The sequence below is a fragment of the Drosophila erecta genome, unplaced genomic scaffold (genome assembly GCF_003286155.1).
Source record: "Drosophila erecta strain 14021-0224.00,06,07 unplaced genomic scaffold, DereRS2 tig00000055-arrow-pilon, whole genome shotgun sequence".
Taxonomy (NCBI): Eukaryota; Metazoa; Arthropoda; class Insecta; order Diptera; family Drosophilidae; genus Drosophila; species Drosophila erecta.
In genome coordinates this window covers 20,200,748-20,227,204 of record NW_020825200.1, presented here as the reverse complement: position 1 = coordinate 20,227,204, position 26,457 = coordinate 20,200,748, and the positions used below count along the sequence as shown (strand labels likewise).

The window sequence follows — 26,457 nt, the reverse complement described above, 5'->3', positions numbered from 1 at the left end:
TGGATACTGCACCGAACACTATCGTCCATCACTAGCGGCTATCGATAGCCATCCATGCGGACATGCGCTGGGCGGCCGATGCATCAGTGTACATTTTACATCCCTAGCGCTCGCTCGTTTAGCAGAAGAGAGTTCGTCATAGAATTAGCATTTCTTTGTTTAAAGCCAGGAATAATTTATTTCTCCCTCGGCCGAAGGAAAGCGACCAACTGATTAGGTGAGTTTATCAGAGGATCGAAGGATTTACCGGATGAATGTGCCTCTGCGTCTGCATGAGTCAGTGAGTGTATCTCTCTCCGTGTATGTGTGTGTGTGCGGCTCCTCGACTTTTATCGCAAAAAAAGAAGAGAAGAAGAAATGGCAAACCTAGAAGTAGCGTCAGCAGAAAAGAAAGTTCATCGGTACATATGTGGCGATTTAAAATAACTCTGCCGAAAACTTCAAGTGCACACTTGGGCCGAATAGCTGTACATCGCGGAGCCTGCGTGCGCCTGTGTGCGTGCGTGTGCCTTGTATATTTAAATGTCGCCTGCTGCTGATTCGTTTCCTCCTCCAAAAATAAAGTCCCCTATCCTGGTTCCTTGCAAGTGTGACTGACTGTCATCTCGGCAAGCGTGTGTGCGTATGTGCGTGTGTGCTTGCCACAGCCGAAGAGAAAGAGGCCGCAAAAATTCCGGTGCAGTGTACATATATGGTGGATGGTGTCCAACCCCTACCCCTTTCCCGATGCTCGCAACGTCTGGAAAAGCGGTGAAACCATATTCTCTGGGTTAGACCCACCGATTCGATGACGTCATTCTTCTACAACTTATCTCTCAAGCCCCCGCATTTCTTCGGATTGTGCGTTTGTGTGGTGTGTGGTGTGAGCTGTCCAGTTACCAACAATTCTCGGACTTGTTTTGTTTTCCTTTAGCTCAAGTCACTATTTTTATTGGCTTAATTGAAATGGGCTCCGCCGACGCAGCTTTTTGGCCTTCCCGATGTAGCTCCACTAGAATGCCGGTTTCTTTATTTTGGTTTCCACTCAAAAACACTGAAAACACTCACTCGCAGTCTCGAGCGGATTTGGCTCATAATATCGGAATGTTTATTTGTTGCTCAAACAGCTTATTGTTGTTGACACACTTCCACCCTGATCAGATTGTTTCACACTTGGGATTTGGACATGTGTACATAACTATGTTTTGAATATGGAAGTCTCCAGAATTGGGATAGAAATGGAAAGCCCGGCTTGGCCACTAATTCCCTGTTTCGCTCCTATTTTCCGTTTCCCTGGTTCTGCTTAATTAGTTCGCTTGCAACTTCCGCTGCACGCGCCCACACCCGCACACTGACTTATCGACAGCCACAACAAACTACACTGGCCGAAAAACCCATCACCCGTCGGCTGGATCATCCACTACGTAGTGTCTGGAATGGAAATGTTACACATCAGCGACTTACCAACTGGGAATTTTGTGGATATAATGATCTCCGATGAGTTATTGGGCATATGACTCATGAAACTGTCATGAAAATGTTGGACTGCTCAAAGTATAAATATTAAGTGTCACCGATCAAAGAGAGATTTGCAAGAAAAAAGTAAACAAGATCTTTCATACAATTTTGTTCAGAATTGCATTTTTAGTTAGTTTCAAACTTGAAGGAAATTAACCAACCGAAACTAAAGGTTTTATTTGAAATGCAATTTTTCATAGAGAAACCATTTGGTTTTATAAATATCTTTTCGGGTTAAGCATTGTATTATGAATTTCTTAATTAGGTTTGGTGTTATATTATTTGTAAAAATACAAATTTTACTGAATCATTGAATTTCATTGCCTTATCCACTTATGGGAAAAGACAAACTCGACTGTTTAAGAAATAACTAATTTAGTTGTAAGCAATTGGAATGCGTAATTTCTTCAGATGGAAGGATATGATTTCTTTATAGAAAACATTCCCCTGTGTAGTAATCCCTACTTGTATTTGGGGCACAGCTATTGTTGTGCCCTCTCTGGCGGGGGGCACTTAAATCAATAAGCGAGCAGCAAATCGCTCCGCATTTGAATTGGAGTTCCGCCCTTTCGGGTCAATGCACCGTACACTCGCGCAGCGAAAAGGTGAAGAGTCGGAGTTTTACGGAAACACTGAAAGGCCCACGGCCGACGTGAGTCGGTGTATTTATAGGCTGGCTGCCAAATGCCGGCTAATTCTTTATCTCGCTGGCCCACGTTAGAGTGCCCATGCTGTATGTTCCTGCTGGCCAGGCTGAAATTGATAATGCCAATGACGCGGTCCATGAGTAATCTCCATCTTCGAGTCGCAACGAAGCGGACCGATATCTACGCTTGGTAGCGGCGAACAGTCCAAGTTCATTGTTCGCCTGTTCCAGTGTCCGCGGAGCATTTTCATTCCACTTCGCCATCGCCATCGCCAGCCAATTCGATTGATCGTCGTTTATGCTCTCGTAAGTGTCGAGATGGGTCTGAGGAGTACTTATATGAAGTTCAGAATAACTTGGCTTGTGATTCTAAGGATTTATCCATGTCGTGAACTTGAGGAAAGCAGAGATACTGCAAATTTAAGGATAAGATTGTTTGGGGTATGAAATACCTTTTTGTCTTTATGATTAGTCGTAGTGCCGTGCCATTATATTTTAAGTGATTTTAAATACACATATTATAAACATTCATTTTTAAAAATAACTGGATGGCGACCAGTGGTCAAAAAACAGGCCTTGAGAATGTTGCTGTTCAGTAAAGATTTCAAAGCCTTCAGTATGTCACAGCCGAGCGTAAAACGAAATAAAAGAAACCAAAGTTACTTTCACAGTTCGTTTTCATTTTGCAAATTGAGTTACATAGGAACTTCGTATTTACACAAATAGTAAGTGCAACCAGGTAGATTGCTATGATCATTCCGGGATGTAAGATAATTAGCTTTTGGTATGGAAAAGCTTATTTGTGATGGCCAACCCGCCAAACTACTTTCGAGGAACATATTCTGCAGATTCGTGGAAAGAGTGTGCAACGGTAACATGTCCAATAGCAATCATTTGGCGTTCCCGGTTGCCGTTTGCTTTGCTGATGATTATCGTGATCTTGATATTGAGCACGCACATGGGACACGCTTCAATGCACCCCGAGGCAAAACAATTATTAGCTGCCGCAATTAAGAGCCGTTCATGGCGCTAGCACTCCCACACGGACTGCATGTGGAGCCGCCACTGTGCAGTTACCAACTAACCAGCCTTCTGCATCTTCGTTTCAGTGCTGCTCAATAAATCAGAGGACACCATCATGGCTGTTAACGTCTACTCCACAAATGTGACGTCAGAGAATCTCTCGCGCCACGACATGCTAGCCTGGGTAAACGATTGCCTCCAGTCGCAATTCTCAAAAATCGAGGAGCTCTGCACAGGTAAGTGGGCTTGACTCGTCTACGAAGTGCTTAGTGTGTGCCGGGATCAACCTACGCTTCCCCTTCTAGGTGCCGCTTACTGTCAGTTCATGGACATGCTGTTCCCCAATTCAGTGCCCGTAAAGCGTGTCAAATTTCGTACCAATCTGGAGCACGAGTACATTCAGAACTTCAAGATATTGCAGGCGGGCTTCAAAAAGATGTCTGTGGATAAGGTATACCCGCTCGCTTAGATTACTTTTGTATTTTTCGAACCTTTATTTTATTTTGCCACACAAATCCACCCAATCCGAGGAATGAAGAGTGGACATGGGCACGGTACAGTGGAAGCGCTTACAGCGTCACTATAAGCAATGTCCACTGTAACAATAAATTCCTATATGTTGTTACTAACTGCGATTTCCGTTACAAATGTACTTCACGATTACGCAAACACCGATCACACCGAACCACAGATCATTCCAGTTGATAAACTGATTAAGGGACGCTTTCAAGACAACTTTGAGTTTCTTCAATGGTTTAAAAAGTTCTTCGACGCCAATTATGACGGTCGCGACTACGATCCCGTGACTCAGCGGGGCGGAGTGAAGTTGGGCAATGGCAACGGACACGGCAGTAACGGAGGCAGTGGCGTGGGCAGCAGCAACAACGATCTACATTTGATGCACCGGCGACCACTGCAGGCTCCAGCTGGTAGCGGACGAGTGCCAGCACGGGTCATCGCTTCAACTGGTACGGTTCTGTCGAAGCCACGTACACCGGTGTGGAAGAGCCATTTGCTTGCCATTTCATTTCATTTGCGAAGCAAACGAACGTGAAGCACGCAGCGGAACCAGGCAAAACTGGGATGACACACCACACCACACAAAACTCCACAACTCCACCCACCCCACTGACCTTGGGCTGCTGGAGCACCACGTACCACACTAAACGCACACAAATTCAGTCGCATCCTAGCACAAAGCACACAAGTCGGAGGATCTGTTGTTGTCCCACATCCCACCCACTAACTCCTCTTCATCCACCGTACAGTGATGGGAAATACCTAAATATTTGGATCTATGTACATGTATATTTCCAACTCCAAATTTATTTATCGTTTTTAGTGTACAGTAATTCTGTACTACAAGGTTAAAAGCAAAAAGGTTAGATCATATCTATGGAAGCGGGTGTATACTGCTAATAAATCAAAGCAATTCATTATAAAGCCTGCTCACACGTTCGCAGGGATATTCCGAATGTTCAATCACACCGTTCCTAGTGGTTAAATCGTCAGTTACGTAGGTAAAATCGTTTGCTCACCTGAGTTAAATTTAACTTAAAATTTCTTCGTGTCACTGCATCATTGTGAAAGGTTTAACTTATGAACATTTTTTTTATGTGGTGCTTTGGCTGGCCAAAGATTTCTGTTATCACAAAATCATACCGTGTGTTTGTTTATTCTTCGTTCCCTTTGCATTTACATTCACCCACGCTCTCTCACCTGTCTGCATATTTCTCGCCCATTTTACTTTTAGATTATACCCATTGATAAATTAATCAAGGGTCGCTTTCAAGACAATTTCGAGTTTTTGCAATGGTTTAAAAAGTTCTTCGACGCCAATTACGATGGCAGGGACTACGATGCCAGCGCGGTGCGCGAGGGAGCCCCAATGGGCTTCGGATCGGGAGCGGTGAAGTCACTGCCCGGCACGGCGGCCAGCGGCGTGTCCAGCAGCTATCGACGTGGCCCAACGGCAACGACACGCCCGGCAACGACGTCTACAATGAAGCCCAGTATGTTGTTTTGGTTTGGTTCCCCAATTGTATCCTCCTATCGCTATCTTTCCTGTCATTATCGTACGCACTATCCACATGGTCAGAGAATTGTACATATCGCATGCCAAGGTCCATGTAGATGTTGTGAAACTTAAGAAACTAAATGCACATCATCCAAGTTAACACAAAAGCACGAAAAGAAGACACAAGCTGTCTGTGCTTCACGTTTGCTGATTCCTTATGCTTCTATATGCGGCCTGGAAGTTTGCCTACTAACCTCGCTCGTTTTGCCCATTCAAGCAGTCTCCAAGGTGCTGCCACGCACCAACAACGCAGCCCCAGCGAGCAGAATAACCGCAGGTGCCAACAGCACGGGCACGGTCAAGAAGAACGACGCGAGCAATTCAGTCAACAATCAGCAAATAGAAGAGATGTCAAACCAGGTGGGTCAAGATCAAGAAAATAAGCAAAAAACCGATACTAATATTCAGGATCAGGTCATGGATATGCGCATAAACCTGGAGGGATTGGAAAAGGAGCGTGATTTCTACTTCTCCAAGTTGCGGGATATTGAAATTCTGTAAGTATTGAATCCTACAGGTTCAATTAAGGACACCATGCCTACTTTCTATTACTTTTCTAGTTGCCAAGAAGCCGATGACGCCGAGGCGCACCCGATCATCCAAAAGATTTTGGACATCTTATATGCGACTGAGGTAGGACAAGTCTGTACTCTTTTTGGCCCAGCCCTGCAATCGCTTAGACTTATATTTTCTATTTGCAGGATGGTTTTGCGCCGCCTGACGATGCACCACCAGAGGACGAGGAGTATTAATTTAAAACGAGAACGAAAACGTTCGTTCTCCATTTGCTGCATACATATTCAAAACATAAGTCAAGAAGCATCATGAAGGGGACAGAGTTTATTATTCAGACAGAAACCAAGAAGACGTTAAGCAAACGAGAAGACTAACAAATGCAGTGTTTGATATCCTAAGCCGAGGCTGACAACAGGAGCGCCACGTGATTAAATAGTTATTCTTCAAACTTTTCTTTAATACTAACGCGTCACTGCTCAGAGATTTTTTTCGATTCAAAATTGTGCCCGAGAAAGTTTTGCTGCTGTTGACGATGAGTGTGAAGAACATCATCAACCATTTCTATTTAAATTGTTTGTATTTTAGCGGAATAAACGAAACTAAATCTCACTATCTAAAGGAAAGCCAGCCTACCCTTTTCAAAATTCTTCTTTGAAAGCTACACAAACTCCCAACTAAGAAAATTTGAATGCTCCGCTTACAATTTTACTATGATTTAGCTTAGCTCTTTGTATGGCTTACACATTTATAATTTTTTTATAAGTTAAACTTTTCACTAGCTGACTTTAGTCGTTTTGAGTGTTGTATGTAGTGGATCACAAGAGCCGAATTTGTCTAATCTGAAATTATGTTCAACAAACGGTATTTTGTACTTTCAATTTATATTTTTAAATAATTGGCTTCATAACAAAATAATTGTATAAAATAAGTGAATTTTGCTCTCAATTTTTTAAGTTCTATATTTATGTGTAAAACAGGCAGAACTCGTTAAAAAGTTTAAATAAAACCGAACGTCCTTCTATTTTCAAACACACCTTTTTGATTCCTGGCTATCAAATTACACAACGCACGGATAGGTTACCCTTACCCCAAGCGGAAACTTTCAACCCTTCATTTCTCTTCTCTGATCATTGTAAATAATTTGTTAACACACGATCCACACTCACATAATAGTCAAACTGTGTTTTTGAAAGACACAAGTAAATGTATGATTATCGCACGCCACAGCATTGCGGAGGAGCATCAGTGGGGTGTACCACCTGCGATCTATAATCTAGGTTCTAGAATAAAAACGTCTGTTGCTTGATTCAACATTAATGCATTTCTCATTTTCGCACACGGGCAGGGCACTTCAACGAATTAAACAAATGAAACTATTTGACGGCGCTCTGGATGTGTGGCTGCTTGTGGGTGCCGTCGCAGAAGGGTCTGTGGGTTGTCTGTTTGCAGTTGCAGAGCCAATAGTCTCCCGACTTTTCCACCTTGAACCGGATGGGCCTGGAAGACAAAAGGGGTATTACTTCGCTATTAGAGCTCGTGCTCAAGGACCTACCTCTGCTTGATCTTCAGGAACTCGTTCTTGTGCATTCCATCACAGAGGGGCTGGGACTTGGACTTGCCGCACAGGCACCAGCTGTATGTTTTATCTGTTGAGATCGCGAGTTGTGGTTATGTAAATATGTACTTGTTCCCTAGGCACCGGTTCGCTGGGATTTCTGAATAGTACCTTTGTCTAGGTGGATCTTGAAGGGTCGCTTGTCGAAGATCGCCCCGTTCTCCTTTTGCAGGACGGCCGTTTGCTTATCCTCGAGCAAGTTCTTGGGAATTGTTTTGGCCGAGTCCCCCGGTTTCGCGCTGGAACTGTAGCAGGCCTGGGTGGGAGTAATGCCATGAAATCTTCGGGTGATTTTTCTCAGTTACGGGAAGCTTACCTTAAGCAACCAGGAGGCCCCCAGGTTCCGCCGTAGTATCAATGACATGCTAACGCAGATTTATTTTTGTTCTTTATTTAAGCTGATAATTGCACTGTTGAAGGTATCGATATGTTGCCATCGATGGTCATGGTGTGGCATGGTCATACTACAAAGTTGACCAGGTTATAATGGGCTCATCGAGCGTATTGATAGTTACTGCTTTAATGTACACCTAAATGGTCACAGGGTATATGTGTCTTTCTGGTAGCGAGAAAGAAAATAGATTGGGGATTTAGAAATTGGCCAGTGCTGCCAGACCGCCCAAGCTAAGTGCCCAGTGCTGCTAAGCGTTCCGGCAATAGCACCTATCGATGCTCTATCTGCCGTTATCGCTGCCCAAGGTCGTCAATTTGAAATTTGATTTCACAATTCCAGAATCTGTTGAACTGATAAGCAGAGATATGATTCCGATGCGCCTAGAAATGTCTCTCTCCGTTTACAGGTATTTCAGCGGCTATCAAAGAAATTCATCTGAATGGAATGGCTCGTTTTGCGCCCCATACTTGACTTGGAATTCTGAGTTCCGACCGACGGGTGCACACGCCGAATTCTCCCAGATAACACCATTTATCAAGCGGCCCCGTTAGACAAACTGATTAGCTCGACCGCCTCGAGATCTTCTACGTAATATACTTTATTTTACAATACAAATACTACAAACGGGGGTGTCTTACGAACCGCTTCCAATAAAATATAAAGGGAAATCAATGCATCGCTTTACCGGAAACCTCTTTAACTTTGAGTAAACAACTAAAAAAACACCCGACTTGGAATACCACACTTTTCGTTTGCAGTTCAAGCCAAACAGGCCGAGACCGAGTTTTTCCGAGTTGTCTAAAACTCGTCGTTGAACGGGTAGTATTTATGTCCCGACATCCCCGAGAACGGCACCGTGCGCTGCCCGGTGTGATACTGCTCCATGCCGGCGACGTCCTCGGGACTCAGCTCGAAGTCGAAGGCCCGGAAGTTCTCCTCGATGCGGGCCTTGTTCGACGACTTGGGCAGTGGCACCACGCCTAGCTGGATCAAATAACGCAGGCAGATCTGGGCCGTGGTCCGGCCGTACTTCTTGGCCAGATTCTGGGCATGCTCGTCGTAGAGGAAGGGCGGCCACTGCCGAGCGGGCTGGGGGCGTGCCAGGGGGCAGTAGGCGCAAATGATCAGGCCGTGGCGCTTGGCGTGTTCCCGAAGCTGGCGCTGCTGGAAGCCTGGGTGGCACTCCACCTGGTTCACCACCGGGCGGATGCGGCAGTTGGCCAGCACTCGCTCCGTCTGGGCGGCGTTGAAGTTGGAAAGCCCGATGCTGCGCGTCAGACCGAGGTCCACCAGCTTCTCCATCTCTCGCCAGGTGTCCAGGTAGTCCACGTCCGTCAGCTCCAGGGTTCCGTGCACGTTGCTGTCGTTGTGGAACTTCTGGCCCACCGGCATGTGCATTAGATAGAGGTCCACGTACTCCAAACCCAGGTTGCTCAGGCTCAGGCGGCAGGCGCGCTCCACCAGTGCAGGGTCGTGGTGGATCCCACCCAGCTTGGTGGTCACGAAGACCTCCTCGCGAGTGACCACTCCCTCGGCGATCTTCTCGGAGATCGCCTGGCCCACCTCCGTCTCGTTCTCGTAGACGAAGGCGGTGTCCAGGTGCCGGTAGCCCACGTCAAGGGCGTGGCGCGTCGAGTGGTAGGCGTCCGATTCGAAGGACTTCCATGTGCCCAGGCCCAGGATCGGCATCTCGCGCCCGTTGTTCAGCCGGATGGTGGGAGCCCTATTGGTCATCGTGTCGCTGGCGCTGATAATTAACGCTGTGCAAATTGGACGCTTCTGAGTCTAAACCAGTGTGATTACGCCTTTCCCGCGATTCAATCTCTATCTGTTCCAGCTCGTCGAAAGCTTCGCGGACAACTGTTGGCCCGCTCAGCCGGTTTCGATGATTTTGTCACGGCGGCCGAGCAGCTGCTGTGTCATCCGGTGACGTCACGGACAACGCGCGGATATTCCCGACCAGCGATGCCAGTTTGGCTTTTTCCAACTAGATCTGGCGTTTTTTGAAAGCTCAATGCTGGATGAATTGTGGAATTGTACTCCGAGCAAAATACGCGTCATTTTAACGTTTATAAAACGACATATTTATATGCATTAAGAAATCAAGTATTCGAGTTGTACACCACAGCTGGCGAGGTATTCCCCAATTATTGAATCGATCGCGAGTGTAAGGCACTGCTCCCAAGCGCCCGGCGGGAATTATACATAGCCGATATCTAAGCCGATCTTTTTATTAATTATAATTAATTAATTATAAATAAGAATTAATTATGTAAGCAGCAGATAAGGTGAGAACAATGGTATGGACCAACTCCAAGTGAAAAAACCCCAAGTAGAGGGCGAATTGTAATGAATTTAGAAACACTCAAGGCAGAAGAGTTGGCGGCCGATCGAACAGGTAACCGATTGGTTTACATAAATCGAGAGGTGATCATCTCTAAAAGCTTCGACAGGGTTTTATCAAAGACACTAGAATAATTATTATTATAATATTATATAATATAATTATTCTATTATTCTAGTGTCTTTTGTTTTATCATAGGAACTAAAACTATTCAAAAATTCATTTTTGTTTTTAAGCCCTTAAATTAATTAAAGTTAAATTAAAAATTCCGATGATATAAACAGATGGAACTCCACAAATTTTTTCACAGTCCCTATTGCCCAAAATTTAAAAAAATTAAATTGAAATTGAAAAGAAATAAAGCTGGTAAACGAAATTTTGATAGCTATTGCGATATCAATTGCCCCCTGAGTACGAATAAAAAACAAGTAGCATCTTGCTAACACATAAATCTTTATTCGAATATTAGTTGAGTTCAAAATGTTAGACATTCAAAGATATATTGTTTCGCTTAGGTTCAACATTTAGAGTTGCTATTGAAATATCTGCTCTGCATTGCACAAATCTTGCTTCGGGGTATGGGGTTTCTGGTAGGTAGATTATGTAACTGGTAGTACGGCTTAAAGATCTCTGCTTTTGCTACACACATGCACGCCTATACCATAATCGATGGATTCATTACTTCTAAGTGGTTGGTGTTGTCTTCTTACTGTGAGCTCTGGGAGCCGTCTGGTCATCCCCATTACGAACTATTTATTCTACTTTGCTATTTGGTAGGTAAGTAAACTTCGAGATTGTATTGCGTTAGACATGTAAACACTGATTTGAACATTTAGTGGTTAGAACTAGTTACGGCTCAAACATTTACTGACTGATTACGACTGATTGCATTAGCTATGTCTTGGTAACGGAGGTATATACGTATAGCATGAATATATCTTTTTTGTGCATCCGTGAGTTACCCAATGATGTTGAATTTATGCAAGTGCCTAGGCTATATTTCAGAAATAAAAGTTCGTAGAGTTAGGTTTTGAGATTGTCAAATCGAATCACAAGTGAAATTTGAAATTTTCCCTTTTGGAGTACTTGCATATTTGATATATGTACTATATAGCATGTAAATCGTATTATTGAAAGTGCACAACAATAACAATAGAGGTGGTGTTTTGTTGCAATTACGTCAACATAGCAGTATTAAAAATGTAGAAACATTTTTGGATTTGACACGTTAGAAGTTTCCGTTGTGGGAAACGATTTCTTAACACTAAAATGGGTTATACGGTCCATATGCTAGATTAATGCATCTGCTAGATAAATATTTCCAGATAAATGTACTTTTCGCGTGCCATTAGCACCAAAGAGTTGGCTTATTTCGAATATTTCCTCAGAGGATTGTAAGGTTGCGTCGGGTTTAAAACGCCTACACAATAGATACTACCCGTTTCCGTAGCTCGTGGTGTAGATAAAGTAATTAATGGCTTTTCAACTCTACTTACAAACTGTACCATACTAAAATTGGTGTTGCTTTGCTTGTAAATCAATTCGAAATTTTTACATCTCATTAACTATGAACTAAACCATATTGTTTTGTTTTAATCGGTTCGCTATATCTATAAAAGTGTTGTCGAATATTCGTTTGCATTTGCTTTGTTTTATTATGAAGGAGAAACCACTTGATTATATTTGAATATATTGTTGATTTTGATTGGTTTTCATAAAGAAAAGTATTTAATACGAAAATTACATTCTACGCAAAGTGGTCAAAGTTTTGGTTACATCTAGGAATGGCGTTTACGTGATAAATCGTTGTTTGAGAGACCTTTACTTGGGAGAGGAGTTGGGTAGTTTGGTAACTACGAGTACATTTACTGACTGAGGGCTGCTAATGAAGGCGAAAGCGATACAGTCGTATCCCCGATCTTAGGATAGTCGGTAAAAATGTATTTACTATTAATGTTAATTCACATACCCCGCCATTTATATGGCTTTCCGAGCCATAATGATAATAATAATACATATTTTAGTTTACTATTAAGAAAAGTAAAGTTGTATTGGCTGATCCAAATTTTAATCATCTCGATGCTTCGACCTTTAGTTGACGCAGACGGACGTTTGTTCTATATCCGGCCGGATTAGAAATACTTCATATGGCCAATCGTTCTCTACTGCTACCGACTATAGTAATACGATGCATATGTTGTACAGTTGTGTTCAAAAAATAAGTACATTTTATACTGGGTGAAGAACCCCAGAGTTCTACGCACAATTTGTTGGACTAAAGGAAAATCCTTGAATAGTTTGAACTGCATTATTATTGTGAGATCTAAAAACGACAATTTGGAGAAATACTCCCGATATTTTAAACACAGTTGCACGTGTAATAAACAAATGTAAATATTTCTCATATGTCTATGTATGTACATAACTACAACTAATAAGGTCCCTCTCCAGTGTTTAATTATTTGAGTGCACTTGCATTTGCACTTTCTTATCCAACGTAGCATAGAAAAAGTATGCATTTTTGAACAAAATAAAACGAATTGGGGCTGAGTAAATAAATATTAATAAACGGTTTCGTATTTTATTGGCGAGTTGCCGTAAAAGAGGAGGGGCAAAGGACTACCAAATGAAAATAGGACTTGAAATTATAAATAAAGTAACTTATCCGCTACGTAGCTTACATGCTAATAACTAGCAGTAATTAGACTGTTCATAGTTGGTTTTAGTTTAGGGTTTATAAAAATATAGATTCCATGCTCTCGGATACGTTGTACAATTTTACAAACTATTCTACACCAGCTCGCGCGGGATTTATAGATTAATGCTTTGTGGGAAGTTATGCAGTATAGTTGTGTTTGTTTTGATGTTGCCTCCTATAAATGTTTAGTATCACACACGTCCAAGTTTTGTTTTTATTCGTTTCGGCTTCCGCGGGGAATCGCCGAATTTCAATTTGTTTTCCATCTTTCGTTTTGTACTAAAGCAAAAAGTTTCTCGTTTGCATTGCAATGCGTTTGGGTTTCAGTTCATTAGAAGATTGAGATAGTTCCTAGTCGGGTCGTAGATGTAGTACACTGTAGCTTAGGCTAATGCGGATGCGGATGCGGATGAGGATGCGGATGAAGGTTGGTCCGGGCTGTGGTGGCCGTGGCCCAATTGGCTCTCCGAAGGCAACAACAACCCGGCTAAGCTCATAACTGTGCAGCTAATTGCGGTTGATTAACACACACTAGGGTTAGACACTTAATACGCGCTACAGGCTAATCGGATGAGAGCTCCACATGGGCTTAGAGCTTCCTGGTGGGCTCCACCTTCTGGGACATGGCGGTGAGCACCCGCTGGTTGTCGATGACGCGGAAGCTGCTGATGTAGGACCTCACCTCGCCCTCGCTCTTCGGCGATGGCGGCTCCAGCCCTGTTCCAAATCGAAATCGAAATCGATGAGCAAATTAATTTGGAAGATGGGGTGAGCAGCCTTACCCAGACTCCTGGAGCGGCAGAAGCGGATGGTGCGCATCGTCTGCGCCATCATGTGCATCTTCTCGAAGTTCACCAGGCCGTCAAGGCTGGTTTTGTTGCCCTCGTGGGCGAAGGTCATGTCCTTCAGCAGGAGCGGCATGAAGGGTATCAGCGGCGGCTGCAGCTTGCCCACGAACACTCGGTACGCCCTGTGGTTGCGACTGGGGTCGATCAGGGCCTCGAACTCCTGGAAGATCTTCCTGAACTTCGACGGAATCTTCTCCCAGGTCTGTTGCAGCCTGGACACCGCCATGTTGGACAGACCCATTACCACGGCGAAGAAGGCGTTCAGGTTCTGGTACTCCTTGCAGCTGTAACGATGTAAAGAGTTTACTACTCTGTCTTTTGCTGGAAAGGATGTTTCTCCAAATGTAAATGGCCTTAGTAACATGTGGATCCATAGTGAGATCCATTCTAATATCATAGTATAGTAGTAACTTACTACGCGGCCAGCTTGATGAACTTCCGGACCAGACCGACGCGCTTGCTCAGACTGGGAGTGGACACCAGTTCGGTGACAATCCAGTATTGCACCTCGTTGAAGCGGCGGAGGAACACATCCAAGTTGGCGGTGATCTGCGAGTGGGAGTGTGAAATTCAGTCATCGTGGGAGTCGTGCCTACTAAACGTATGGCCCCCTAACTTTGGGCCATCTTTAATAAGTTCGAGTGGCAAAACTCTGGACTAACTCGATTTGCAAGCAGATGACAAATGGCTGCATTTTGCGGCCAGTGTCCAGCAGGATAATTACCCAAACGAGACTTTGGACACTTTTCGGCAAAGTTTGCCTGCCTACCTTGCCAAAGTGATGCCGCCCGAAGGTGTGGTAGAGCAATTCGTATTCATGGACGGCCCAGAAGAGGTCCCACTCGAACAGGGTGATGTGGTAGGCCAGCTCCTTGGTGCTCAGTATCTCAAGGTCGATGTCCACGCCCTCGGTGGGGCACTCCTGCTCCTGCAGCTGGGTCTGCGGAAGGGGCAAGGATAACAAATGGTCATCCAACAGCCCAGCTAACCAGCACTTACCAGGGCATCCAGGTGGTCCTTGACGGATACGAACAGACGCCCGTTGAGGGACAGGCCCGTCGGTATGCTGACATCGTTGTCCTTGAACACGGACCGCTCTCCGTTCGACTTCACCTCGACGAGGACGAGATCCTCGGGACCCCGGTTCAGCTGCAGCTTGTCGGCGGCACACGCCTTGATGAGCTCCGCCGTGGTGTGCATGGGGAATCGCAGGGTGCAGTAGGTGTGGTCGGCGCAGTAGACGCGGAAGATGACTTAGAAAGCAGAGTGGAAATCACGATGAGTGCTATCCTAGAATTAAATCTATATTGAATGGCACTTACTGTCGTCATCCGGTCGGATGACCGTCTTCGAAGGCGTCGCATTGCCACTGAAGAGGCAGATAGGCTGGCCGTTGGGCGGGAGCTTCCACTTCTGGCCGGCGTTCTGGTTGCGGTCCTCCTGGTAGCGCGCCATCTGGGTGAGCACGTTGTGCACTATGCTGGTCTCCTCGTTCAGGTCGGGATCGGCCTCCACCTCGGCGGCGAGGTCCTCGATGAAGTCGCAGACACTGGGCTCCTCGAAGGCCGCGTGGCGGACGGCCATGACCCACTTTTGCATGAACTGGATCACGCGCTTCTTGAAGTTGATTATGTACTCCCGATCCTCGGGTGTTTGGGCATCCTCATGGGCATCGCAATGGAAGGTGCACGGCGGTTAAGGCGGAAACCAATTTCATTTGGGATTGCGAATCGGATTAAGAATGGGATTTGCTGGGTCCTGGAAATCTGCTTTACTGGGTCAGTCGAACCCAAAGTGGTTTCCCCGTCTTGGGAATCTGGTTATTGATTTCTGTCCCGCATTCTCGCTAACCTTATTGCTACGTCCTGCCTGCTTATTAAACTCATCACGTATTTCGATGCAGATTGTGAGATTAGTTTCAGGCATCATTGACCAGAGCTGCTCCCCCACCATCCACCACCCACCACCCACCATCCACCATTCACCATCCACCTTGACCCCCACTGAAGCACCCCGAAAATGCTGACCCAAGTCATCATTGTGGCTTTGTTCCGACTGAAGTTGGAAGCGGAAGTGTAGCTTGTTAGCATTTTCTGCTACACTCGAGCCCAAAAGCCACCCGAAAGTCCCGCTGGCCGGGATCGGGGTCATGTGTAGGGGCTTGCGTGCTGGCGGCACTTAAACTGGCGCTGTGGAAATGTTTTGAATTCCCAGCCAGGGGAACGTGACTCGGACGGCTGAAGAGTGCGATTTTGCAGTTTAGTGCAGCCCGACTGTCGAGGAGCTAGCTAAACGGACCTTGGAAACGGTAGGCTTACTACATGGGGACTTAAAGAGCTCCTAGGAGGGGATTAGGTTCTGAGACGTGGCTGGAATTGAAAAATAAATACTAGATCTTTGTTGTTTAAAAAGGATATTAATTGGCCAATTCATCAACCAGCTGAACGACAGGCATGAATACGATGTGTGTGAGCAGGAAGTCGTCCAAGAAGGGGTCCATTCCACCCACGGACTGGCCCAGTCGCGTCTCCAGCAGGTGCTCCAGCATCTTCGCTGGCGTGCCCGACATCACCGTATATCTGTGGGGAGGTATTCAAATATATTTTGATTTTGATCCCAAGACTATCCGGCTTGGTAATGCAGTGAAGTTGTAACATTCCGTCACGGCGAAAAATGGCCGTAAAAAGCGAACAGCAGCCCATCAAATCAAACTCGTAATCCAAATTCATTTTGAGACACATTAAAAATTGATTAGACACTCACTTAAATGCCGAATGCTGTCCACGTTGCTTTGCCACGCGCTCGAGCACTAAAACATCCTTGCCGTGCTCCTGCAATCTCAGGGTGTTGGCCTCCACATCGCGCAGTATCCGGTTGAAGTGTTCCTTGTCCACGCGCAGCAAGTGGCAGTTGTTCTCCTTCAGTACGATGGTGGCGGCTCTGCGGAAGACGGGGTAAATTAGATGTCCTTTGGGAGGATGTGTTTAAAGCAATGTTTGAGCAACAGCCTCGTGACTTCATATGGTGAAACGAGTGTGATGGCTGGATGCACTTGATGTCCAGCCCCGCAGTTGGTAATATTTTAAATTGGATTTCAGCGGCAGATGCAACTGCACGTTGGCAAATAAACTCAATTGATATATGCGGAATTATTGCCTGCCTGCCGATATGCGCGATTTATTATATTTGTTGCGGGCAAACAAGCTCTTTGACTGTTTTAATTAACCCGAAAGCCGAGTGGGAGCTTAAACTAGTTATCCTGTCATTGGGGCATTATGAACGGAAGTGGAAGTGCACGCATTTGGGTTAATAAGCCTGCAGACAAAACGAGTCCTGGCAGAGGGACTGCCTCCGTTCAGCTCTCGATGGCCAAACAATGGCAGCGGATTCCATTCTTTGGCAACTCTTTGATGGTTTCTGCCTTTGCCATCCGCTCAAGCGTCAGGCTTACAAATTGGACGTTGGCCTGGCCGATACTTTGTTTTAAATCTGAATTGTTTGCAGCGAAAGCGCACACAATGCCGCTGGTTATCTGTCGCTGTTGCGGAGGAGCTTGTGGCCAGTTATCTCGAGCGTTGCACCAAGTGGGCCGTGGTGTAACTTGTTCGGGCCATTGTGGCTGTGCGGCCATTGTCCGGCCAAGTCCGTTGTGCTGTCAGTGGACGAGAAGGTGGAAACCACAGAAGGGTCCAACACGGGCGGTTGCTCAACAATCTTAACAATTGCTCAATGGCATCGCCTCAATCGGTGCGCCTTCACTCACCTGGGTGCGTCGTTTATCAAGGCCAGCTTCCCAAAATCATCCCCAGTCTTCAGAGTGGCAACAGTGCCCTTGCCGTGTATCACAACGTCCACCGACCCCTTGAGCAGGATGTACCAGGAGCGTCCTTCGTCGCCTTGATTGAATACTGTTAATGGGTTAAGAGAGTTGAGGGATAAGACTCGTTGCTGCGCCGTCGTGGGTTGGCTGACCCATTATGGGCCCTAATCAGCCGGGGCTTAATTAAAAAGTTTCCCAACTGCTCCCATCCTGCCCCTTCGCAAATCACAGCTCCTCAGCCTGGGAGCTATTAATCCTGCGGCCGGATACTCACATATTGTGCCCGCCTGGGCATGAGCCTCGAACACGAAAATGGACGACAGCTCCCGCTTTATGCTGGTGGACAAGTGGGAGAGCGCGGCAATGTGCACCAGTTCCTCGAAGACCAGCTCCAGCTCCTCCGATGTTCGTTCGTGCGAGCTGCGAATTAGGGAATATAGGAAATGAAGGCATCTCAATCGATTCACAGGGTAAGTCTGGGAATGCCCAATGGGCACGCCTTTCAGGCTTGGGCCGCCTGGACTTGCACCCTCCGTACTTACGGTTTGCGCAAGATCATACGCAGAGTGGCGTCCGGTCCGCGCTGGAAGAGTGCGCTGAGCGCCTCGCGGATGTGCTCGTTGGCCGCTCCGAGGTCCTCCGCCTGGGGCACGCCCGCTGCCGCCGTGCCGCCCTCCTCGTCGAGGCGGAAGCGGTAGAGGAAGCACTTGTCCTTGAAGGGCTGCTCCTTGTTGACTGCGGAGGGGCGCCGATTAGGAAATGCAGCACAAGCTGTCGGTCGGAACTCACCGTGTGCGAGTACTCCTTCCTCGAGGAGCGCCTGCCACATGCCAGCCGCCTGGGCGCGGGTGTGGACGATGGGCGAGAGGTTGACCAGCCAGTCGACGAGCTCGGTGCCGGGGGCGCACTTGCGGATTAGCTTGCCGGAGACCTGTTCAGGTGGCATAATTAGCTTCCCGAATCATCAGACGCCTCCCACTCACTCACCTTGCGATCCTTCAGACAGCTCGAGTTGTCGGCGACGAGTAGTGTGCGTAGGGCCCAGCCCATGCGGTTCATAGCAGGACTCGGCGTCTGGAAATACAAACTCTTTCAACTACCGATCTCGGGAGGCCAGAAATGTCAAAAGCATAGGAGGTGTCCCCCGTGAAAGCCACATAAATATTTTGTAATTCCCTTGACGGCCTCTGGAGCAGCAAATTAACTCATTTGTCGTCGTCCATGTCAGGACATTACATTGTTGTTATTTATGTGAGTTCCACGGCGGCGCTCCGCCGGCTTCCTCGCGCCCTGGGCTCTTACCTCGGTGATGGGCAGCGCTGGGTTTGGGTGGTCGGGGCTGAGGGGTCGCTTTGTGGGCGATGTGGCTGCGGCTGTAGCTTGTACACTGGGTCCAAAGCCTGCAGAGGAATGGTTCAAGATGGTTAATGTAGTTATGTGGGCTTCAATAATTGAGCGCTGTCAGCTTGCAAATGAGACTACCGAATCGAAATAGTTGTGACCACAATATGAAATATGCTTCTCAAAAAACAAAAAAAGCAGATTGTGTGGAACCATTAATCAGCAAGTACACTCAGTGTTAGTCATGCGAAAACTTTTGTAGGGCTTTTTGGATCTTTTGTATACATACCGTTCTTCAACTTGCAGTTGGTGAATATGTCATTCATTAACTCCTTGTTTTTCTGCAATGGAAAGCGTAAATAGCCATTAGAAGTGGGTAGTTGGGTCTGCTTGCTCGGTGATTCCCATTACGTTGTGCATTTCAAATGCCGTCGACTGGGGACGTGTCATCTGCCCACGCTCCAGCTGCCTTCGCCGCTTGACGGCGGCGGAAGTGGCGCCTGCTGTGGCCTTGGTGGCCTTGGTGGCATTGGTGGCCCCCACCTCGAACTCCCCGCCGCTGTGGCGTCGGTAGCGGAGCAGGAGGACGTTGGGGGCCAGCTCACTGCCGGCCACAAACTGCGTGGAGCAGCGCTGCTGGCCGGCTGCCATGTGGGGAAACCTCTGACTTCACTTTCACTTGGGAGCGGAGTTCAAGCTCGCAGGTAATTGCTGCCAAACGCTTCTCCATGTACTGATAGCGTCAGGAGGTGACAATCACACGAACGCCGCGGGCCGTTGTTTGCAATTACTTATCAGGCACAAGGGTTGCCAAAGCCCCTTCATAGTTCGTGTTCCGAACAGCATACTTAACCCAATAGCTGCCACCACCTCCGGGAACGTACATACTCTAATCAGAGCTTTTTAAAACGGCAACTTGGGCAACTTTTCGAAAGCGATAGAGTGCCCGTAGTACACAAAATGAATACGCTTCAACTGTCGAGTTTAATTAATTAATTAACAAAGCATATATTTACATTACTTCAAGGGGAAAATTATTTTTGGCCCAAAGACAAATTTATAGAGTACAGCAAGTGGAGAAATAGAGTTTAGGCAAAGTTGCAGGCTGAATTATTTTGAATATTTTCCAATATTGGTTTTAATATTGGTTTTGTCCGCATGATCTTGGAAGAAGATTTCATATTTTAAATGTTATTAAGTATTTTTTAGTTTCTGTTGGTTGGAACAACCGCCATTATTTTAAAAGTTATTATAAAATGAAGATAACTATATAGCTTCTCCTGGATGCAAATACCTTCTCCAACAGGTTGCAAGTTTCGCAGAAATATACGGTATGCGTTAGACTTTTTAATGTGTTACGGTATCTGACAGTAGAGACGTTCCCCTCTGTCCATTAATTAAACATGAAGTCCAATGTTGCACCTCGTTCAACAGGTTGCAAATTTCGCAGAAATATACGGTATGCGTTAGACTTTTTAGACGGTATCTGACAGTAGAGGCGTTCCCCTCTGTCCATTAATTAAACATGAAGTCCAAGGTTGCACCCTCGTTCCTTCGATTTCCCGCACTAACGAGACTCATTAGCTTGAAAGGGGTTAAAATCAATGCCAAGACGCCTGGCAACACTTCGAGTTCCGCCCATCGATAAGCGATAAGCGCCTTTCGCTGTTGGCGTCGCCGTCGAAGCTAATTAAACTCGCTTGCTTATCAAACGCCCGCCGAAATGAGTGCCACCCACCGCGTGCACCCTTGTTTTCGAGAATAGTTATTATTATTTATTTGTAGTATTTCGAGAATACTTGTAGTTCTAGACTTGGGGGCTCGGGTGGTGGAGAGCCTGCGCCTTGAAAGTCGGACAGTGGTGTTTCCTGGGGGTTTGGCAATTGGCTGGTTAACTGTGCGAGGTTCCATTATTATGTATAATTCGAATTTGAGCAAACTGAGCGTAGGAGCCTTATCAGGACAATGCTGCGATTGTAAAAGCCCGCGAAGTGGAACATTTATTTAACTAAAACTTTGGGGTCACATTTGAGTTCCAAGGTTGAGAAAGTATTTCTTATCAGTCAAAATGCAAAGAAGTTTTTTTGATACATTTACTCGTTACTCGTTACATCGTTACTCGTTGAGCGAAAGGGAATTCGTCGGCAAGTATGCAATCAGAACTCCACTAGGGAACTACAGAACTCCTTTGAAAGCAAATGTACAGTTTTAAATACTCATCCAGCTGCAACTGGGTTAAAATGCCAGAACGTTGAGTTAAACTTGGCTTAAAGTGTGTCAGTTTTTAAGATTTGTTGGCTATTCTCGTCACTCGTTGAGCGAAAGGGTGTACAGAATTCGTCGGAAAGTATGCTAACTGAACTCCTCTAGGGAACTACAGAACTCCTTTGAAAGCAAATGTAAAGTTTTAAATACTCATCTAGCTGCAACTGGGTTGAATTTAATTTGGCTTAAAGTATTTTAGTTTTTAAGATTGGTTGGCAATTCTCGTTACTCGTTGAGCGAAAGGGTGTACAGAATTCGTCGGAACTCCACTAGGGAACTACAGAACTCTCTCCTTCGAAAGCAAATGTAAAGTTTTAAATACTCATTCAGCTGTAACTGGGTTAAAATGCCAGAATGTTGAGTTAAACTTGGCTTAAAGTGTGTCAGTTTTTAAGATTTGTTGGCAATTCTCGTTACTCGTTGAGCAAAAGGGTGTACAGAATTCGTCGGAACTCCACTAGGGAACTACAGAACTCTCTCCTTCGAAAGCACATGTAAAGTTTTAAATACTCATCCAGCTGCAACTGGGTTAAAATGCCAGAACTTGGCTTAAAGTGTGTCAGTTTTTGAGAAAAAGAGACCGTAAAGAGACTTGGCTGCTATTAAATAATTTCTCTCTGTTGCCAAACATGGCAGAGAAAGTCTGAAGGAGCTTTTGAGCAGGCAAGCGAATGCTTTCCTGGTAGACATCTAGGTTTATGCTTTCCGTTCAATGGAACAAGGAAACCAAGCCATCTGCACTAATAGAAGGAATTTCTCGTTTCTTTCCGGCAACTTAACCAAAGGGAAACAATACTGCAGAACTTTCGAGAAAATCCCATGGATTTGCCAAGGAGTGTGTTCATTGAGCAGAGCTCCAGACTCTGATGAAATTTAAATTGATCGACGCAGCCTGCACGTTGATGACCCAAGTGGGCTTGTGTCCCTCCTCGCCCAAGGCTTTCCAGTCCTTTGGGGGGATCCGACCCGCTCCCAACCAACCATCTAGCTCCCTTGCGGGTTCACATGTGCAACTTGTGTTTGTGCATAAATAAATAACCCGTGACCATGGACATGCAACTGCGCTCGTAGACATGCCACGGGGCTCCCAGTGCAATATTTATGGCCTGGTTATAACGCAGACCACATGTTTGGCAATGCCGTGGTTGCGACGGCGGCCAGAACATAAAACACGCCCGAAATTAAATGCAAATATTGGGCAACCAAGTGGCATTGCATCGCATCAATCGCATGGAGTGTGAAAGTAGCACACTCGGCAGCAATCTGCGGATTTTCTGCAAGTGGCAAGTGTAATTTCCGCCATTGATGCAGTCAATGCATCCTGCATCCGACTGGGCTCAAATTGGCACCAAATCCTTGCATTTTTGCAATCAAACCCAATTGCCATCGCCATCGCAATCGCTATCCCGATGCCAATTGCCATCCGAGTGGTTGGCTTGTCCGGAATAATTGGCAGCCATTGAATGGTAAGTGGACTAGCATTTGGTTTTGTGCCCCGGGCTGCGGTGAAATGAGACTGGTAATTAACCCAAATTCCCTTTCGCCCGCCACATGCGACTACAATGGCTTTCAAAGACATTTTCAATTTGGCCCTCCCGAGCAAATATTTGCGCACAAATCAAATGCTCGACTGTGCTGCAAAGTGGGCGGGACGAGCCAAGGATGACAGGTTCCACGAACTCCATGGCTTATGTCCCTGGCGCTCTTGCGAATATTCCTCTTATTCCCCTTCAATTTGCCCCCTGATTTTATCGCATTTACGCAGTGCCACTCGCAGTGGCAAACGCCCCCAGTTCGCATTTTTATGGTCCTGCATCCACAGCATCCACAGCATCCGCCATCGACTTTCACTTCATTGTTGCACACTGCGTATACGTGACATGTGGTGGCACTGCTGTCGCAGCTACTTTGTTATCGCTCAGTTCAGTTCAGTTGGCTCAGCCCAGCTCAACTGGGGCTGCCAATGCTGGCATAATGTTGCGAAATAGTATTCGCCCCAATTTGGGGTTTGCTCCCGCTCCCACTCCTGCTCCCAATCCCCTGCTGCTCCTGCTCTTCTTCCTAACAAATAAGGCAAACAGACGACCCTCAGTAATTCCGTGTGCCGGGCTCATACCTTTTGTGGCTGCCGCAGGAGAAGACTTGGGGCCTGGCTGAATGGCATTGTTAGTGGGGTTTCTGGCACAGCACACAGCTTTTACATTGAGATTTGCATTCGGACACTGGCAGAAAGAAGGCGTCAAGTAGTTGGGGATACTGCCAAAAAGTATCCTGTGGCTTGTTTCTAGGGTATTTGCAGCTTGGGTTTGGCTCAGTGCACCTTTTGCCGATTGTGTGCCCTCTCAAATATTTACATTTTGGCATATGTAAGCCATGTTGTGTTTGACTGTAGTCAAAAAGATGCCTAACCACATTCCGGCCTTGTGGCATGCCAAATGCAAATATAATTCATTTTCGCTCAAAGGCATTAGGCATTAGGCATTTGCCATGGAAATTAGGCCAATCGAAGCCATCCGAATAGCCAGCTGGGTTTACCAGCAAGCCTTTCCAATTAATTATCCAGTCCCCAGAGTCCTGCCAATCCTTCTAAGTGCGCGGGAGCATGCAGCACGGCCACAATGATGCATTGCAATGCTTAAGCCAACCATTACGTTCTAATGCCACTCTCCATATGCTCGTAAGTAAAGGGGCAACAAAGAACTACTTAGCCCACGGGGAACTTGGCTTAAAGCCCCACTCTGCGACAAGGCCAAAACACTTAACAAGGCCAGGGCACCAAATTACTAGCCATGTGTTTTGGGCTTGGGCGGGGATTCGTTGGGAAAAGATGCCTCGGGCCCAGGCATCATTAAATGTTAATTGAAATTTTAATTAAATATTTTCCACAATGACGAGGGAATACCGCGAATAGTCCTGGCCCGCTTCTCGAATTTCTGCATATCATTTTGGCAACTCATTAAAGAACAGAAGAGCACGGCGCAGACGGATTGATTCCTTTGACAGCAGTGGAATGTACAAGAACACCCCAAACTTACCTCCCAGATGAGTCGAAAGTCCTGCTGCTCCACCCGCAGCAGCTCGCAGGTGGTCTTCGTCACTACGGTGCTGTCCCGCGGCAAGTCGTGCAGTACGGACTCCCCAAATGTGGCGCCCACGCCCAGGTTGCACAGGGTAACTGCGCTCTGCAAATAAATAGGGCAGAATATACAGTTAGACACGCTCAGGCTGGACTTAAGATATAAGATACATATATAAGATACATATATAAGATATAGTTATAGCACCGGGTACTCCCCGATTGAAAAAACTGAAATAAGCGTTTACTTAACGCGGAGAGAAGGAACCGGCATTTTCAGCCAAGCTTAGTCGGTTGATCCAAGTAGTTGTGTTTCCCCCTAAATATTCTTATCTTCCTCAAATCAAGAACTTTCATTAGCGAATCTATTCTATTCTAAATATTCTATATTTGAAATAATGTTGAAATGTATTAGAAGAATTGTACTACTCTTTAAATGAGTAGAATGATTCAACAATAGATTTTAAATATTATATTATCTAAGATAATAATATTATCATTACACCCATGAGAACTTAGCCATTGTTAGTAGGGCATCCGAAGGTCGGAGTTCAATGCCACCCTCCAGATACATCTCCGCAGATTAAGCACTCTGTGGTGGCTGGGCTGCTCCATCTTAAGCTTGTACTTCGCTGGCCTCTTACATCTGGCGCAATTAACGCAAATGGCCGCAATTTGCTTGTGGTAGCAGGGCAAACATTTGCTTAAAACTCTAATCGCTTCATTGTCGCGTTTTCCGCAAACCACGGACACTGAAGCACCACAGCGCCCAAATGGAAGCCGAGGAGGAAGTGCAGCACTCTCTACTCGGATGCAACGAGCGCGGATTGGAGCTGTCTAACCGCAACATTGCAATGACATTTTAAATTAGCCACTGTTTGTTTTCCCACCAGTCTTCCCTGAGTTCTGGGCCACACTTCTTGAAGCTTGGAGCTGAGAGCCCTAGGGCTTCGCAGACCCATTTTGATGGCAACCGAGAAGCGGAGAACACGGAAATCTTGGCCCGCCGTGTAATTGGCTTAACAAGACTTGAAGCCACCGCAGAAATTGTTAAACTCGCATTAGCCGACACATGGGTGCACAGTTATTGCGGCGCACAGAGACCATAAAATATACTTTAATTAATTCCCGGTCTGTGTAATTGCGAAGTTGCTGTTGTGGCACCTTTCTTTTGGCCAACTCGAAGCCGCAAGTCTCACTCGCTTTCTGCTGATTTATTGCGGCTTTTGTTTTTTGACAAGCGTCAAAAAGAGTCTGCCACGCCCTCCCCGCGCCCGCACCCAAGCTGAATTTGATTGCTTTCTAATTTATTGCAGCACTAAAAGTTGACCCACAGACGCAGAAAGAGACGGCGCATGGCGGCAGAAAGAGACGGCGGTTTGCGGCAGAAAGAGACGCCGCCGAATGAAAAGCGGCCACCGACCGAATTTTGTCAACCAGCATTTCCCTTTCGCAATTTCCTCCAGCCGCCGAGAACCGAATTGAATTTACGCCCAAACAATAATATTTGGAAAGCTGCCCGGCTTTGGGTGTTTGCCAGTTTGGAAGAGGCGCTGTGGGCGGCTGGCTTAGCTTAATTTTATTTAACGTGCTGAGGATTGGTGCAATATAACAAGTGTAAGACTCTACTTCTATTTTAGTCAACAGGGAAAACCTAGTCAGTGGGCGGAATTTGTGAATTCCACACTGATTTCGGGCGATTGGCAACTGCTTTTTAGGCGAGGGTCAAAATCGTACGTAAATTCACTTTAATTTCTAGTGCAGTTTTCTAGTTTCATGTGACAAAGCCAGTTAACTTTGATAGCGGCTTCGGCACTATTTGGGTTCGCCCAACATAACATGAGTGCTAAAAGCTTTAGACAGGAGGTTTTGTTCTGGTTAAATGGCTAAATGGAGGTGGAAAATCGAAACTGGTATCCCCTCCTTTTCCGAGTTTTTCCCATCGAATTGAATTGAATCATATTACTGCGTGATAACCGCCTCTGTCATATAAATATGACTCCCCAATATTCAGCAAGCATTTCATTAAGATTGCCACAACATATGACAACCTTGAAATCTGGGTTTAGATTTCAGTCTCGCGAGGACCCTCTGCAATAATAAAAACAAAGCGTTCCAGAAACTTGGCTATCGCTGTGGGGAAGTGCGGCTATGGCCAGCTTGTATCTGCGGCTGATATGGAGTCGGAAACACGGCTATTCCACGCTGGTATCAACGGATGGGATGGAATCTGCATATGCCATGTAGCCACGTGTGAGCACGTACATTTTTCTCGTTTCTTTACATAAATGCGGGTT

General features: G+C 46.0%; 4 protein-coding genes across 11 annotated transcripts in view; 1 reads left to right on the top strand and 3 right to left on the bottom strand.

Moving 5' to 3' along the window:
* Nucleotides 1-49: 49 nt before the first annotated feature.
* LOC6542364 (microtubule-associated protein RP/EB family member 1) lies at nucleotides 50-6,788 on the top strand. Of its 5 annotated transcripts, none has more exons than XM_001970694.3 (8): nucleotides 50-217; nucleotides 3,253-3,402; nucleotides 3,472-3,617; nucleotides 3,858-4,134; nucleotides 5,461-5,603; nucleotides 5,658-5,740; nucleotides 5,804-5,876; nucleotides 5,945-6,788. In XM_001970694.3, the coding sequence occupies exons 2-8, from the start codon at nucleotides 3,282-3,284 to the stop codon at nucleotides 5,993-5,995; spliced, it is 894 nt and encodes a 297-aa protein (XP_001970730.2). In that variant the 5' UTR covers nucleotides 50-217; nucleotides 3,253-3,281; the 3' UTR covers nucleotides 5,996-6,788. The 5 variants fall into 5 exon arrangements, with proteins under 5 accessions (XP_001970730.2, XP_015014708.1, XP_026834004.1 ...); XM_015159222.2 differs by lacking the exon at nucleotides 3,858-4,134 and adding an exon at nucleotides 4,920-5,178 and having other exon boundaries at nucleotides 51-217; XM_026978203.1 differs by lacking the exon at nucleotides 50-217 and adding an exon at nucleotides 381-401.
* Nucleotides 6,789-7,057: 269 nt separating this feature from the next.
* Nucleotides 7,058-7,975, bottom strand: LOC6541810 (CDGSH iron-sulfur domain-containing protein 3, mitochondrial). Its single transcript, XM_001970693.3, has 4 exons — nucleotides 7,691-7,975; nucleotides 7,486-7,630; nucleotides 7,312-7,405; nucleotides 7,058-7,256 (listed from the first exon to the last, which is right to left on the bottom strand). The coding sequence occupies exons 1-4, from the start codon at nucleotides 7,736-7,738 to the stop codon at nucleotides 7,133-7,135; spliced, it is 411 nt and encodes a 136-aa protein (XP_001970729.1). The 5' UTR covers nucleotides 7,739-7,975; the 3' UTR covers nucleotides 7,058-7,132.
* A 373-nt stretch (nucleotides 7,976-8,348) lies between these two features.
* On the bottom strand, nucleotides 8,349-9,710 carry LOC6543344 (aldose reductase). The gene has a single exon (XM_001970692.3). It carries the CDS (start codon nucleotides 9,500-9,502, stop codon nucleotides 8,567-8,569), a length of 936 nt encoding a protein of 311 aa, XP_001970728.1. The 5' UTR covers nucleotides 9,503-9,710; the 3' UTR covers nucleotides 8,349-8,566.
* Nucleotides 9,711-12,667: 2,957 nt separating this feature from the next.
* The window catches only part of LOC6540983 (rap guanine nucleotide exchange factor 4), a 35,181-nt gene continuing 21,391 nt past the window's right edge, over nucleotides 12,668-26,457 (bottom strand). For all 4 annotated transcript variants that reach the window (XM_015159168.2, XM_026978561.1, XM_026978562.1 and 1 more), the window contains 16 exons: nucleotides 24,120-24,266; nucleotides 19,109-19,160; nucleotides 18,781-18,878; nucleotides 18,466-18,552; nucleotides 18,268-18,409; nucleotides 18,021-18,213; nucleotides 17,753-17,898; nucleotides 17,422-17,566; nucleotides 16,422-16,598; nucleotides 16,076-16,237; nucleotides 14,981-15,342; nucleotides 14,658-14,911; nucleotides 14,428-14,598; nucleotides 14,074-14,207; nucleotides 13,593-13,942; nucleotides 12,668-13,527 (listed from right to left, as the gene is read on the bottom strand). In XM_015159168.2, coding sequence (XP_015014654.1) covers nucleotides 13,400-13,527; nucleotides 13,593-13,942; nucleotides 14,074-14,207; nucleotides 14,428-14,598; nucleotides 14,658-14,911; nucleotides 14,981-15,342; nucleotides 16,076-16,237; nucleotides 16,422-16,598; nucleotides 17,422-17,566; nucleotides 17,753-17,898; nucleotides 18,021-18,213; nucleotides 18,268-18,409; nucleotides 18,466-18,552; nucleotides 18,781-18,878; nucleotides 19,109-19,160; nucleotides 24,120-24,266 — 2,748 coding nt within the window. In that variant the 3' untranslated portion in view covers nucleotides 12,668-13,399. The remainder of the gene's footprint in view (nucleotides 13,528-13,592; nucleotides 13,943-14,073; nucleotides 14,208-14,427; nucleotides 14,599-14,657; nucleotides 14,912-14,980; nucleotides 15,343-16,075; nucleotides 16,238-16,421; nucleotides 16,599-17,421; nucleotides 17,567-17,752; nucleotides 17,899-18,020; nucleotides 18,214-18,267; nucleotides 18,410-18,465; nucleotides 18,553-18,780; nucleotides 18,879-19,108; nucleotides 19,161-24,119; nucleotides 24,267-26,457) is intronic.

Coding starts and splice junctions, on each gene's coding strand:
- LOC6541810 (XM_001970693.3), bottom strand. CDS start 7,738: ATGTCATTGATACTACGGCGGAACCTGGGGGCCTCCTGGTTGCTTAAG. Junction 7,406..7,485: donor CAAGATCCACCTAGACAAAG/GTACTATTCAGA, acceptor CGATCTCAACAG/ATAAAACATACAGCTGGTGC. Junction 7,257..7,311: donor TTCCTGAAGATCAAGCAGAG/GTAGGTCCTTGA, acceptor TTTGTCTTCCAG/GCCCATCCGGTTCAAGGTGG.
- LOC6543344 (XM_001970692.3), bottom strand. CDS start 9,502: ATGACCAATAGGGCTCCCACCATCCGGCTGAACAACGGGCGCGAGATG.
- LOC6542364 (XM_001970694.3), top strand. CDS start 3,282: ATGGCTGTTAACGTCTACTCCACAAATGTGACGTCAGAGAATCTCTCG. Junction 5,604..5,657: donor TAGAAGAGATGTCAAACCAG/GTGGGTCAAGAT, acceptor ATTCAGGATCAG/GTCATGGATATGCGCATAAA. Junction 5,877..5,944: donor ACATCTTATATGCGACTGAG/GTAGGACAAGTC, acceptor TTCTATTTGCAG/GATGGTTTTGCGCCGCCTGA.